The sequence below is a fragment of the Cottoperca gobio genome, chromosome 6, assembly GCF_900634415.1.
Source record: "Cottoperca gobio chromosome 6, fCotGob3.1, whole genome shotgun sequence".
In the NCBI taxonomy this organism is placed as follows: domain Eukaryota; kingdom Metazoa; phylum Chordata; class Actinopteri; order Perciformes; family Bovichtidae; genus Cottoperca; species Cottoperca gobio.
In genome coordinates this window covers 14,759,377-14,774,742 of record NC_041360.1, presented here as the reverse complement: position 1 = coordinate 14,774,742, position 15,366 = coordinate 14,759,377, and the positions used below count along the sequence as shown (strand labels likewise).

Below are 15,366 nucleotides of genomic sequence, written 5' to 3'. Positions count from 1 at the left end.
CCACCGAGTGACAAACATGTTGACGTGTAAAACAGTTTACTAAACAGTTTAATAACATATACATGTTATCGATAATATACAGTGAACTGAAGAGATTTAATCATGGCTATGTGCGCGTGCCCGCATCAATGATTTATTGTTTCGCCACTGTGACATTATCATGCTTTTACTTTGAAGGCAAAACTGTCTCTGTTCCGATTTTTTCAATCATCTTCTGTCTTTTCTCTCATGAAGTTGCGAGGTGTAAATGCTGGTGTGAGATTTCATTGCTCACTTCGTTGCATGAGCGGGTCGTGTGCATTGCAATGTTGGACTAGGTCAGGACGTTTCTGATGATCGAGAGAGCTCAGTGTAGATTACCGGCTACCTCAGGTCATGGTGGGATTTTCCGCGGGATGAGAGCCACCAGGGGCCGCGCGCACTGGGGATATCCAGGGCGCCGGTAGTACGCACTGACTGGGAGCTGCGGTGGGTGGCAGGCGGACGGGCTCACAGCGGGGTCGGTCCCCTCCTGATGACAAAGCGGGTGACCCGGCCGATGAATACCTCGGGAGGAGCTTTTGACTGAGAGACAAGATGTTCGCGGCGTTTTTCCCCGTAAAGAAACTGCGGCGCAATCGCAAATATCTTCTGTTCGGGGCGATTCTTCTGGTCGGAGTTGTGGCCGTCTACCATGAGATGGTTGCTGCAAACACATGGAGCAATGATACCAGTAAGTCGTGGGTTGCCGGTTACGACAGGTCTTACTCAACAAGTGTCCTTTAAACTTTTGTTAAAGTAATGCATAATTTAGACTGCGCTTGGATCTAACAAACAACCTGTAACTGATACAACAGCCTAACAATGAAAAGCGAGAACGTAAACAAAATAAGCATGAAATAAGCTTGCAGAAGTATCAGGCTGCAGTAACACTAACTTCCTATTTATTGATCATTTTTTGGTCCCTTGGCTCATCTTTGAAGCTGTACTTTTATAGTGATGTTGAATAGGACTGCATTATTTTCAAAGCTGTTTCTGATATTTGGTATATATAGTAGCACCCATTTAAAAAACATCCTACAATAAAATGCAGTTCATCATTCATCAGACTGCTGCTTCATAAATGACACAGAGCTGAATCATCACCTCACCTCTCTGACAGCAAGACTTTTAAAATGCTGTGTAGGGAAGACAATGTTCCATGATGTAGACAATAAAGTTCTAACTAACTATTTGAAATTACACAAAGGGACTATTTATTGCAGGAATGTTGTATTAGGCTTTTCATTCAATGTAAGCAAAATGCCATAAAGTAGAATATGTTTAGATAACTGTCACTGTTTAGCTAACGGTCAATGAAGTTGAGTACTACAGATATTCTGTAGAAGTCTCTATGTGAGGATTAACAGGGTTTACATCTACTTTTACTATCCTTAAATCATGCTGGACGCATTTGCACAGGAAACATGAGCCTAAAGTAGGTGAGACAACAGGTCAATTTACAGAGATGGAGCAGTGTGTGTTTTTAGAGCAAGAAGAAGAGTGGGGGAGGTCAGATTGCAGGTTTACACTCAGAAGGAAGTCTTGTCTCACACTTGGTAATCAAACTTCCTGCCCTTTACCTTATTTACTCAGCTACCATCTGTTGCATTGCACTCACACCCAAGTATAACATCAGGGTGTCACCGCCCCTGGCATGGATGGAGATGAAAACTGTGAAAATAGTCAGGTTGGTGTCTGCCCACAAGAGCACAGTAACAACATGAAACACACACTTTCAACAAACCCTGACGTGTAAACACATGCCTCAGACCTACATTACAGGGCTTGCCGATCTACACATTCCTGGGCTGTATCCCCCTCGACACAGTGGGACTTCTGTCGAAGGAAGGACCCATATAGCCTTCGAACAGAGCTGAAGGCAACGTGAAGATCTAAATGTGTAATCAAAGAATGGCATGTAGTATTGGATACATAAGAACATACTGTCAGCATTGTTCCAGGTGTTTGTAGTGATAAAGGTGTCAAACAGTTAATCTGAAGTATTTTTGTGTTTATCAAGCAGGAAAGCTAGTTTGATGTCACAATAATCTTTTGTCTAATTATAGGCGCACACTGGCTCCATATGCATTTCTCTTTTATTCAGATGACGTTTCGGCCCTCAGGCCTTCTTTAAGTTCGACAATCATACTAAGACACAGGCACTACACAGGTATGTAAAGAAGAATGTCAGACACACAACTTAGGTGATTCCATGTAACTGCAGTTATTTCTCTCATTAAATTATGAGATCATTAATTAAATTAAATTAAATTATCGCAAGCTTGTTGAAGTGATTATGATTAAAAGGGATTCTCGACACAGGGAAGCTGTTGCGATCATACGACTCCTGTGGCAGACAGCAGTACACAGTTTTGGTCATTTGCATTGCTCAACAACATCTTACAAAACTCCTGTACATTATTACACAGCTGTCCTCCTTATTAGATTACATTTTAGATATTTATTTTACATACAGTACAGTCTGTACTTCTTAAGCTTGTTTGTAAAAACACGGCCATATTTGTATTTTGTCAAAACTTTTGAAAATGCTGTTATGTAATTTAAAATGACAGGACTTTTAGATGAAAATGTAGCTTAGGACAATGGCTGTTTGTTGATTATAAAGCAGCCATTTTAAAATACTTGTCACTCCAAAACATCACATGTAAACAAGAAAAAGCTGTCTGGGTTACATATAGTATGGTGATTCGGTCAACAGATCTTTCTCAAGACACCCTGAAGTATAATGACATATTTACATACACGCCATGATTAAATATGGGCTATTCATTAAGCTCCAAGTCTTTATACATGTTAACAAATGTTTAAACAAGATAGTCAAACGATCCAGTTTCCTCATCATGTTCATGATAACCAAAAATACTTGGCATTAAGAGTTACTGTTCATATTTGACTCACTAAATACTTTAAGTCATTGTTCTACTGTACCTTGTGGAGACTCATCAGTCTCCTACAATCATCATGTGGTAACCTTTTATATAGCAATAAGACAAACACTAAAAAGGAGCATCCAAGAGATGACAGTAAATACATCCGCCCATGTCATCATAAAACTACAGTATAGGGCCCTTCAGAGTATCTAAAAAAGAACAAAGTTCACAGTTTTTTATTAAATAACCTCTTGGCCTTAGTGTGTCCAAATGAATAAACCGACTGCTTATTGTTCAGGGTTTCCTCCTGTGCACCAGAGCAGGCACATCTTCATCACCTTCAAACAGCAGAGAAGAAAACTGTCGATGATTAAGACTGTCAATACCACACGAGTGCTCTCAGGCTCAGCTCTGCATACATGGGTCTTTTAAGGGACGGCTTGTTTTTCCCACATGTAGGTCACACAGGCACTTAAGAACATAGATTACGTATGAAGTGCTGCAGTTAATAAATGTCCCAATGGAAAAAAAAAAGCTGCCTGTGTGAGCGGGGTGTGGTGATCCTCTCTAATGGCCATCTCTCCCACATTTAAAAAAATAATCCTTTGGTATAGAAAAAACAGTTGTAGTTGAGCTCTAATGTGTCCATTACACTGTCTGCAGTATGGTACTTCCTGCATAACTAGTATCTATATGTTTGACTGTGTAAATGCATATTTCACTGCCTTAACTGTATGTATTGCATAGACTCCCACCTGAAATCTACATACAAGTACAACAGTGTTTAAAATCATTTAAACTCTAACAAATTGTCCAGTAGAAACATTCATTTGGCTGCGTTAGGAGAGTAACTGTGCTAAATCTAGAATATAATCTCCAAAACGGACAGACCAAGAAGTCACATTAATACAATAGCCACATGAAAAACCTCCAGTCTCTTAAAGATGTAATTAGTGTGCCCTGTATGAAGGCTGAAAGTCTGTAAACCCTATTTTACATTTCACCTTTGAGTCGTTGAATTTCATAAAACAGCACCAAAACAGCAAAAACTGAAGATTTAACAAATGCATATTCAGTGTTGTGTTGAATATTGTGACACAAAGGCAACAGCAGAAGGCTAAATAGAGTGCAGATGGAGATAAAAATATTCCTCTCTTGCTTTTCATAACCGCCACTCTAGAATTACGTGTGTTGCCAAAATTGGCCCACATTTCTCAAGGGTGGGTGTTTGGAGATCTCCACCCTAGTTATAATGACAGACTCCAAGTCCCTCACTGACACCACAAGCACATTAAAAACAAACACTGATGTCCTCCTTTACCATGCACACCGCCCTATCATTTTAAAGATGACAGAAGAAGTTAGAAGGAATAATAATTCTGAACCTGCATAGCAGCTCAAGGAAGGCTGTGAGTAAGATGAGTTACATTCAGTGGTCATAAGCATTGAATTGGAACAGGGAGTGGATGGGTGGGACACCGTTTAGGACACTGGGCTCCATTGTTAGTGCAACACAAGCTCACAAGAAATGGATGAAAAAGCATGCATTAAAATCTTTTTGAAAATCCAGTAACACCTGAAGTAGGAGCTAATTAGATTTATGATATTGGATGTGATGGGAGGGCCCACATAATTTAAGTCATTTGCAGACGTGGTTGTTTTTCTGTGGTTGCAGTTTGTCTGTGCTATTGTTGTTGCTGTGTTATTTTCAGCAGCACTGTTTGAGTTTCGGCCTAACTATTACAAGAGTTTGTCATTCGTACGTGTATATGTGTGCATCCCCCTCTCAACACACTCTCGCTCTGTAAATTAGCTGATGTTCCTACCCCACCAACTATGCAAAGCAGATTGAGCCAGACTCTGTTTCTGGATTAGAATACATTTTGTGTGAAAATCACACATTTCTTTCAAATCAGCAGAAGAGACCTTGTCACAGTGTTGCCCATGTGTGCACAGTCGATGCAATCATTTGTCAGCTGATTTTTTTCACGAATTTCCTCAGGTATGAATTCTGACGGCAGCAGCAGGAGGAGACCCATGTTTGATGAAAGGGTAAGTCTGGACATGGAAAAAGAAGTGGTAATAGAAAATGTGGTGATGCAAGGGTGTGTGTTTGCAGGGAGGGGTAGAGGAAAACAAGCTCAAGTTAATAAGTGTGTTTTCCAGGTCAAAAGGGACCATCAACCAGACTCTGTGGAAGATTCAGCCGCTTGGAGGTCCAGCTACACTCCACAAACCTGGAAACCAGAGGTGTGTGTGTGTGTGTGTGTGTGTGTGGGTGCGTGTGTGCGTGTGAGTGTTGCTCTGTCTCTCCTCTTTCGAACTCTGAATAACCTGCCCAGGCCTGCCCAATTCCCTCCCACCTCAGCTAATTTGCCTCTGTGTTGAGTATGTTTCCTGCAGCAGAGTCTACTTCTGCAGCTTCCATTGCTCTGTCATCATGTTTCCACTATATTGAGCTGCGCTGTGCTTTGGCCAGTTGCTTGCACCTCATGTTTCATGTTTGGGGGAAGCTGTTGCTGTGTCTGGCTCTGCAGACCAGTGTAAGCAAACTTGCATTAGTGTTTTCATAGTCCCAGTAATCACAATACGAAATAGTTTATGTACTTGGCAAACCTGTTGATACATAACATTCAAAGGGATGTAGTCAAACAGGGTTGGGCGTTATGATCATACACATACCTTTTGTCAACTGTCTGATTTGTTTATACTGTTAATTTCAGGATAGTTGTCCCTGTAATATCTATAAAAAAAAATAAGATTTTATGGGAATATTCAATTGAATTAATTTTCTCACCAACGTGATAAAATAGTTAAATTTTGCGGGTATTTAATTTATTGAAATATCTAAAAACACGCATTACCATCTTTTTAATTTAATCTATAAATTATTTTCTTTTCTCTTTAAGAAAGTAGGGAAAATACAGTTTCCTAAAGTCCAAGGTGACGTCTTCAAATGTATTGTTTTTTTCTTTCAAATAACCCTCCAAAACCCAAAGATATTCAATTTACAATCACTTAAATCAAGGAAAAGCTGAAATTCCTTTCACAGATTTAGCACTCTACTTATTGGAAGGAAAGGAACGAGAAAAAGGTGCAGCAGAGCCTTGGAGGAAGTAAAATAAGTTTGAGCTTGACGGCAAAGGAGCTCATCAGCTTATCAGTAAAGTGGCTTTTCATTACAGACATGAAAACAATAAGGCTGTTAAATGATTACATACAGCACTGAGCCTGTGAGGTCGTTATTTTACAGCCTAACCTCAGAGATTACATTCAGCAAAGCATTTAGCTTGACCACGAATGAAATTTGAATAACTGCTGTACCTGTAATACTGAGGCATTGGCTCTAACCTGCATCATTCTGAATCTGCCGCAATCAGCACACAAAGATCAGATAACATGGCGTCTTTGGCAGATGTCCCAGAGGTTTATGTTTACGGGACATTTGGAATTCTGCTAAAATTCAACAACATTCTCCATTGTCACACAATTCCTGTGATCCACCCTTCTAACTGTGTATAGATATATCTTACCTAAAGGATCATCTTACCCAAATACCTTACCTGTTGTTTCCAGCTATGTAAATAGTTTTGTTTTAGGATTTTAGGATTGTGAAATATATATTAGATGTTCTGGTGTTCAAAACACGGAAGAATAACTAGGAAATCCATCACAATTTGTGGATTATTCCAGATGAATTGGTTTCTGTGAAAATGTAATTTGATCATGCTTTGAGCACCACAGACGAAATTCAACTCCACACAGTTGGAGTGGAGCCAGAAGTCTTGGAGTCGGGTATTTATAAAACCTGAGCAAATAAATAAAACCAAAACAATCTGCATAGTTATATGCCAAGAGAGGGGTAAAGTTTTATCATTTGGGTGAACCGACACTTTTAATAAGACTTGTCTGTACACAGGAAGTGGGGTGGATAGTAGGAACCGGGTGACAGTTGAAACAAGTAAGCCTGTCATTGTATTGTCAAGTGGCATCTAAGGAAGTCTGTATTTGTTGGTTTTAGTTTGCCAAGTACTGAGGCCACATAGTTAATTGTCCCACTGCTGGCTGACTGCAACACAATACACCAGTGTGTTCCCATCATCGTCCTCACTCTCTGTGTACTTCCTGCAGTATAAGGGACAGGCCAATCTGCACGTTTTTGAGGACTGGTGTGGCAGTTCTACAGCTGACCTCTGCAAGAACCTGCACTATCCGCTGTATCCTCATGTGAGTCAAACCCTTATCTTCTGAGTTCATTTCTATTTATGTTTATATAATAATTTACTTTCTAAGCCACGCTAGCAACATGACTCTAGAGATAGTAACGTTGGTCGGTCCAACACTTTGTTCCAGACGGAAATATCTTAGCAACTGTTGGATTGCGTGCCATGACATCTTGGCCGGGCATTCACACACACACACACACACACACACACACACACACACACACACACACACACACACACACACACACACATGGTTGTTTTCACTCAGAGGTGCATTCTACATCCACATGCTAGATCCTCATGTCCCTGGACTCAAGATGTAGTCTCACTTTGAGTAAACATCAAGGCTGATTCTTGGTGTTTCCCTTTCTTCACTCTTCTCTTTCAGTCCAGGACTACAGTGCAGAAGCTGGCCGTCTCTCCTCAGTGGACCAACTATGGGCTCAGGATATTTGGTTATCTACATCCATATACTGACGGTACATACTTTTTCATCTAGTTCCTGTCTGTTAGCACACTGAGTACATGCATGCAACACATCTCCCTCTATCTCTTCCTTAATCAGTCTCTTTATCTCCTTGTCTCTCAGGAGAGTTTGTGTTTGCTTTAAGTTCTGATGACAACTCTGAGTTGTGGCTCAGCACAGATGACTCTCCCTTTAACTTGCAGTCATTGACATGGGTTGGAAAGGTATGCACATCTGTCAATTTCTCAAGCAGCAGAGGTCATTTCCTCAAACCTCTTACTGTCTGTAATACTTATTTGCATGTGGGCTTTTTCTTTTTTTAGACGGGCACAGAATGGACAGCCCCGGGAGAGTTTAAAAAGTATGCCAGTCAGACCTCCAAACCAGTTTGGTGAGTTTTATTGTTAAATCAAAAGATTACATGAACAATGTGATGACTATTCGCCTGACTGCAAATCTCAGTTGTTTGAGCCCCATTGAAATCTTAATTAACATAAATGTAATGCTACGTTAGGACTGTGTTGGTCAGATTTAACTGACAGTGGTAACATAAATAATAGTGTTGTTGAGATTCTGATTGGTGCACCGATATATGGGATGTCACATTTGTCCTTTGTTACCCTTCCACTTAAAACCCATTAGAAGAGAACATATAAAACAACACAGACTGAATTCTATCAGTAAGAAATAACCCAAACCGTCCTAAATAAAGCAAAAATAAATGTAATATTTTTATTTTTAACTTTTTCAAATCTTTCTCTTGCAAGTCCCCTACTTTTTTGTAGAAGTGCAAAATTAAATTGCAGTTCCTATTCAATCACATAAACCAATGCCTAAACATAAGCGTATCTAACCTAAGAACCCAAGCATCAGCATTTCTATGTAAAAATGTATATGCACTTCTGGGAATTCAACCTAGAGATGTTGATGCGGTAAAAGCTCAACATGTTATGACACTGCTGCTGAAAAAGATTAGACGACCATTTCTAGTAATATTGCTAACATCCTGGAAGGTTTTGTCACGTTGTGTAGGTGTATATTACTGAAACTGAGAAGGAAATTTAGTAGGCTAGATAATGTAGACCAGTTGTGTGGAAGAATAAGCGAAAATGTTTAGCAGTACACACACACACACACACACACACACACACACACACACACACACACACACACACCCACACACACACACACACACACCCACACACACACACACACACACACACACACACACACACCCACACACACAGAAAAGTCAGACAAATGCATCTTCAACAGCAATAAAATTGCAAAGTGTGCAGCTAAATAAATAAAACAAAGTAACCTGAAATAATAAAAATTAGGCCATACTGTTTACATACATATCTTTCCAGTAGTGTCAGTTTCAATGAGAGGAGCAAAAGTTTGCAGAAATATATTCAGAGAAAACAAAGTGTAGTACCTAAAATTAACCTAATTAAAAAAAAAATATATATATATATATATATATATATATATATATATATATATATATATATATATAATATCTGCTTGATCAGCCTCAAGAGGCATCAGAGGAAAGAGACTGATGCACAGATGTTTATCTGACCATAGGAGCTGCTGCATCAATTTTATTGACACAGCCCACGCAAATCACAAATGTGCCTCAAGGGGCTCTACAATATGTACAGCATGTCCTAGGGCCCTTGATTCAAATTAGGAAACATTCCCCCAAAAAACTCTTAACAGGTAAAAAAATGGAAGAGCAGCAAAGCCAACCCAGGCCTAAATAGATCCTGCACTTAAAGCCACATTATTGTATTTCTTTGAAGAACAGTTTAGGTTGTGTCTGATGTGACTATAATATGTAATGAGTATGAACTTTTACTGTCTGACAGGCTGTCTGCTCAACGGAGGTACTTTTTTGAAGTCATCCACAAGCAAAACGACAGAGGGACTGACCACGTGGAGGTGGCAGTAAGTAGTTGGACTCAGCAGTCATAGAAAATGTCCCCTCCTTCTTCTTTCTTTGTCTTATTTAGTTGGTTCCAACTCTCATGTCAGGTCTGTGCTCATTTTCATGTTCAATGTGAGTAATAAAGTGGAAGAGACATGCAGTTCTTTGTGTTGGTTTTCACACAGTGGCAGCTCCTGGACCAAGGCTCTCGGTTCAAGGTTATTGAATCCAATCACATCTCCCTCTATGTTAGTAAGTACAAAAGTACCTAAACATCATTCCTGCTGTTGAAAAAGTACATCACTCAGTGAATCTGTGTTAGTCTAGAGGTCAAGGTAAATCTCCAGTACACAGTGTCTCAGAATCTAAAACGGTTTGCCTTTATTTTACTGTAAGCATGCTCAAACATGCATATCATGTCAGTATTGTTGCACCATAAATAAATCACTTATTCTAATCTCCTGTGACTTCGTCCCACAGATGAATCTGCCTTGTTAATGAGTGAAGTAGCCCACATACCACAGACTGCTGCAAGCCACCCGCACACCCCAACAAAACAGCAGAATGCCGCAGCAGACATGCTGAGGAAAGACCCGCGAGACACTCTCTACCAAGGTAGGAGACTTCTCTCTGTTGCTCTATTTCTTGGCCACAAAGCAGATAAATCACCTCATCTTCCATTTCCTTCCTTCTATTGCAAGTATTTTGCAACATATATCCTCCCACTCAATAGAAAGTAATCTTATCTGAACTCTGTGTGTTCTGTTTGTTTGCAGTGCCTTTGATAAACAACAAGTTCCTACAAGGTGTCCTGCCTGACTGCTCGTATAAACCCAGCTACTTAATAAAAGACTTTCCTCTCCTCCGCTACCAAGGACTGCAGTTTGTATGTATTTATAAAGATTTTTTATTTCACTCCCACATTATTTTTCAGAGCTTATTATTCACACATAAAAGTCCTTGAATGCAGTGTTGGGAAAGCCACGAGGAAACAATTTCTCTTGTTCATGCTGCTCCAGAGTGTCTGTCATAGCCCTCTCTTATTTTGTTTTACAATCTGTTCCTGTTATGCTGTGCAGCGTTGCCTATTTCAGAAATCTAAATGATGGCAGTACATAATGCCCTGTAGGGACCATTTTTACAGGGAATCAGCGCATGCTGCACCCATTAGAAAACAAATATTTAGCAGCACGGCCTCTGACGTCTCTCAGTTGCTGCTACAACCTCAATCTAATTATTTGTCACTTTGTGCTGACTTCCTGAAGTCTCTGCTGGTTGCCCAGCAACCTCCTAGTGACAACAAGTATCCAGGAAGTTGCTGCCCAGTCAAGAAATAGTCCTGCACATAACCCCGTAAAACGAAACATGTTGTTTTTGTACTCATAAACAATAATATATATATAACATTAATTAATTAATGATCTTTAGAAGATTGTTTAACCTTTGGACAGAGCCAGGCTAGCTGGTATCCTCCATGGCTGTTGTTACTGGTATGTTTGGTCGCGAACCATCCAGGCATTGGATCCTTCAAATCCAAGAAAAAAAGTTGCATTTGACGGAGCCTTTCATCATAGGACAGCCTTTAAATGCAGCTCTCAAAGGATTGAGACACAGCTTTTATGTGAAGCTAGTAGGCTGTAGCTGCAGCTTTATATGTAACAACCACATATGAGAGGGGTGTTGACCTTCTTATCTCTGCAAGAAAGCTAATTAGTTCATATCCAAAAGATCAAACTATTTTAGCGTGGAAATTATTTGAATATCCACTTAACGTCACATCAATTCTAAAATCTGAAAAAACTAAAAACACACATGATGCTCTTGGTATTATCTCAACTCTGCACACACCTGTTTGATCCATGTTGACTCGTAGCTTTAACAGCATGTCTTTTTTATTTCATCTCCCCAGGTCCACATGTCCTACATCTACCCCAATGACTACACCCGACTTACACACATGGAGACAGAGAACAGCTGCTTCTACCCCGAAAGCCCTTACTACATGAAGATGTAAGACACCGGGGATGAACAGATTCATTATAGATCCATATGTAGTACCGCTTAATGTTACATTCTATGCTAAATGAAAATGCATACAGTAGGACAGAGTAGAATTAGAAGTAGGTTTACAGTGTCATCAACAGAGGGAGCTGTAGCCCTCAATCTACTCAGAATCTTTTCACAGCAGAAGATGAAAATGTTATTTTTTCATGTGAAAACTAATTTGTGATCTTAACTTAACATCAGGCTAATTAACTTCTTCTGAATATTTGCATTATGGTGTGTTTTGTCTTCAGGTTCGGTTTCTCTAGATACATGAGGCTAGACCGTCCTGATATGCAGGAAACAGGAAACACAGGACAAGGTATTTTGTACTTTACTTTTCTTTCAAATAAAATAAAAAGAAGTTACTTGTTTTGTAACACTCTCCTTTTCTGTTAGATTTTGGTTTCCAGAGGAGAAAATCAGTGCTAGTAGAGAAGGATGAGTTTGACAATGAAGCCTATCAAAGAGAAAAGGAGGCAAGGCCGAACAAGGTGGATAACGCACTTTTTCCAGACTATGGTGATGATTATGATGATTATGCTAAGAGACGAAAGCGCAAACTCTTCTCTTTAGACATGCAAGACACTAACAACATGCTGAAGAACACCTCTGACACAAGACTGCACATAGATGAGTTGCAGAAGAAGCAAGGGAAATACAGTTTTCCACAGCCAAAACCACAGAAACCAGCTGAGCCTCTCCAATCAACACAAGCCTCAAAACAGAACCGGACAGAGCTAAAGCTACAGGGTGGGGTTAAAAAAGCAGCACAGATAAAACCAAAAGCGAAATTAAGACTGGCAAAGAGACTGAAGCCCAAATCAGTAGAGGCCACTGGGAGACCAGGACAGACAAATCTACTGATACCAGGATATAGACAGCAGCTTAAAGCAAAGGCACAACCAGCAGTCCCGTCAGAGCAACTCAATTTCAAACCGCATCAGATCCAGAGGTCACGTAAAATGAACAATACCCAAAAACAGAGTCGCAAAGACTCAAAGCTTCATCCCTTAGAGAGGGATGCTCCTCTGCCTGAAAAAGACACAGTGACCAAGCAGCAGAAGTTTATAATCAGACAAATTGATCTCCAGCCAGCTGCCAACAAGCGTTTTACCACCACTACCAAGAGAGACATGGACCGCCCTGTAGTAAGGCTAAATCAGAGGGACACAGATACCAGAAGATCCATCAGGGATAAGGATATAGAGATGAAAACGCTTCAACAGGATCGAGAAAATAGAATCTACAGAGCAAAGATGATCGCTAAAGGTAAAATGGACAAAGAGCAGTCAGTTACGAAAGAAGTGGAGGACAAAGGAGGGGAGGAAGACGAGGTTCCTAACAGGTCTGTGATCCGGAGAGACTCTCTGTTGGGCCAAGAGGGAGACTTTGAAGGTGCGGCTGATGAGGACATTACCCCTGAGCCGGTGTTTGACACTGAGGTCAACTGGAGCCAGACCTTCCAGATCAGCCACCTGGACCTTCAGGCACAGCGTTCAGATTGGATCGACCTGCACTGCAACATCTCAGGCAACGTGCTTCTCCACTCCAGTGAGGTTCTGTCCATGGTTGAGGCTTTCATGAACCAACTCAACAAAAAGCACCATGGGTAAGTACTGTATTTTAATATGCAGCCGTGACTGAGCATCACCTGAATCAGGAGATGCATTTATAGCAGAATTCAGCCTCATTTTAATGAGTTTTTTCCCACAATTAGAGACCTAACATCAGTAAAAAGTAGAACGTAATTCTCTGTTCCCTAACTTCTGCGTGATAAAACATTTTGTCTGCGAACTGTGAAATCCAGTATTTCAGTAGAAAAGACACGAAAAGCCTTAGAAAATAAGTTCTGTAGCAGAAATACTACATGTTGTTTCTTAACTCCTTTCCTGTTTATTATCTTACAACCGTCTTCAATCTTATTATCATCTTGTGACTTCATGGTGGGGCCCGACCCATAGGTTGGGAACCACTGACAACTATGTCACATATATACAATATACTGTACGTATACAATTCAAATCATGTATAGATTGAAATTACAATTCACCATGTTGTTTCTTAATTCTCTCTGTCCTTAAAGGCAGTTCACGTTGGTGCGTGTGGTTAACGTGGTGAAGCGCATGGATGAGGTCCAGGGCAGCCGCTACCTTGTGGAGCTGGAGCTGAAAGATAAGAACAGCCAGGTGCTGCGCCTGTCGTACTACATCTACAGTCTGATTCGCCACAGCAGGCAACGCAAGAACTTCAGTTACCAACGACCGGAACCTCAGCTGGTGCTTTGTAACCCGGTGGGCTTCCGCTGGAATCCAGAAGCCACCGTTCACTTCATAGTACCGGGTAAATCCACCTTTGACCTTTCTCATTCACCAACTCCTTCTGTTCCTTTGTCCTGTGCTTGTCCTATCAAACATTCATCATCAAGGTGTTACATTTCACCATATTTGATGACAAAGGAACTCAATATGTCCGCATTTACTCTTTATAATCTCTTGTAGAAGGTGTATTATTGCTATTAACATGCATGTCCCAACCACAGAATCCTTGTCAATATTTCATTACTCAAAGAAACAAAGGCCTCCAATATATGTTTTTTATCCCATTATATAGCCATCAGTGTCCGATTCAAAGCTGTATAAAAACTCAAATCTCAGTGTACCTTTTCAAAAACACTTTTTTAGGAAGGATCCATAGAAGCTAGTCTCTTAAATGTGCAGGAATAAGGACAGTCCTTATGGGAGAGGATCTTAAAAGCGGAATGTCAAAAAGGAAAGGTTACTGGTTTGCTCCCTGGAGAATACATCATGTAATAGCAGGACTGTTGAATTCAAACTTATACATTGATAATGCGAATCTGAGGCTTAAATAATAATACACAGAGGCCTTTATTTACTTCAGTAATGAAATATGGTCAAGGAAGGAATGTGTCTGCACACTGATTTAATGCTCCCCAAAAAAAGATGAATTAAGTACAACAATGAGTTTCTACATTTTGTCTTCATCAGATGTATTATTTGACAATAGTAACATAACAATATCATTTTATTTTATTTTTGAGCGTGTGACAGTTAATTTTCTTTCATGCGTTTCTCCCCTTTTGTCTATTTATACTATATAATGACCATTTGTCTGTTTGATTCTCAGTGAAAAACCAGGCTCGGTGGGTGCAGCAATTGATTGCAGACATGGAACAACTGTTCAGAGAAACCAGAGACCCCAACTTCAATCTCATCATCGCTGACTACAACAGCACTGACATCGACGTGAGGAAGGCTCTCCAGAAATCCTCACTCCCGAGGTATGTGTGTGTTTGCTTCACTTTTACACTGAATCTTAAAGTATTAAAGCTCATCACACAGGATATGTAGTATATCTTATAATTATGCCATTTGGAATTGATCAGGTACCAGTATGTGAAGCTAGACGGAAACTTTGAGCGCTCTGCTGGTCTGCAAGCGGGTATCAACCTTATAAATGTGAGTATTGCAACATGAGTCTGCAATAAAGCGTTACGATTAAGCAACAGATGTGTAAGTAGACAATAAAAACGAAGAAAATATTTTTTATATCTTTCTTTTCTCATTCTCCCTTCAGGATGACCACAGCATTGTGTTTCTTTGTGACCTCCACATTCACTTCCCTCCCTCCATCATCGACACTATCAGGAAGCACTGTGTGGAGGGACACATGGCCTTTACTCCAATAGTGTTGAGACTGGACTGCGGGGCTACGCCATTAGATGCCAGAGGTAGATCTTTATTTAATTTCTTTTATGTGACCATG

The 15,366-nt window shown here is 40.2% G+C and overlaps 1 protein-coding gene across 2 annotated transcripts in view; it reads left to right on the top strand.

The window, feature by feature from the left end:
- The first annotated feature begins 271 nt into the window (after nucleotides 1–271).
- The window catches only part of b4galnt3b (beta-1,4-N-acetyl-galactosaminyl transferase 3b), a 20,461-nt gene continuing 5,366 nt past the window's right edge, over nucleotides 272–15,366 (top strand). Inside the window, exons 1-18 of one of the 2 annotated variants that reach the window (XM_029434799.1) lie at nucleotides 272–712; nucleotides 4,915–4,964; nucleotides 5,079–5,162; nucleotides 7,044–7,139; nucleotides 7,527–7,617; nucleotides 7,728–7,828; nucleotides 7,928–7,995; nucleotides 9,479–9,557; nucleotides 9,723–9,789; nucleotides 10,018–10,152; nucleotides 10,314–10,423; nucleotides 11,447–11,547; nucleotides 11,835–11,902; nucleotides 11,980–13,192; nucleotides 13,667–13,923; nucleotides 14,728–14,881; nucleotides 14,987–15,059; nucleotides 15,178–15,331. In XM_029434799.1, coding sequence (XP_029290659.1) covers nucleotides 577–712; nucleotides 4,915–4,964; nucleotides 5,079–5,162; nucleotides 7,044–7,139; nucleotides 7,527–7,617; nucleotides 7,728–7,828; nucleotides 7,928–7,995; nucleotides 9,479–9,557; nucleotides 9,723–9,789; nucleotides 10,018–10,152; nucleotides 10,314–10,423; nucleotides 11,447–11,547; nucleotides 11,835–11,902; nucleotides 11,980–13,192; nucleotides 13,667–13,923; nucleotides 14,728–14,881; nucleotides 14,987–15,059; nucleotides 15,178–15,331 — 3,037 coding nt within the window. In that variant the 5' untranslated portion in view covers nucleotides 272–576. The remainder of the gene's footprint in view (nucleotides 713–4,914; nucleotides 4,965–5,078; nucleotides 5,163–7,043; nucleotides 7,140–7,526; nucleotides 7,618–7,727; nucleotides 7,829–7,927; nucleotides 7,996–9,478; nucleotides 9,558–9,722; nucleotides 9,790–10,017; nucleotides 10,153–10,313; nucleotides 10,424–11,446; nucleotides 11,548–11,834; nucleotides 11,903–11,979; nucleotides 13,193–13,666; nucleotides 13,924–14,727; nucleotides 14,882–14,986; nucleotides 15,060–15,177; nucleotides 15,332–15,366) is intronic. The other variant, XM_029434800.1, reaches the window with a different exon arrangement.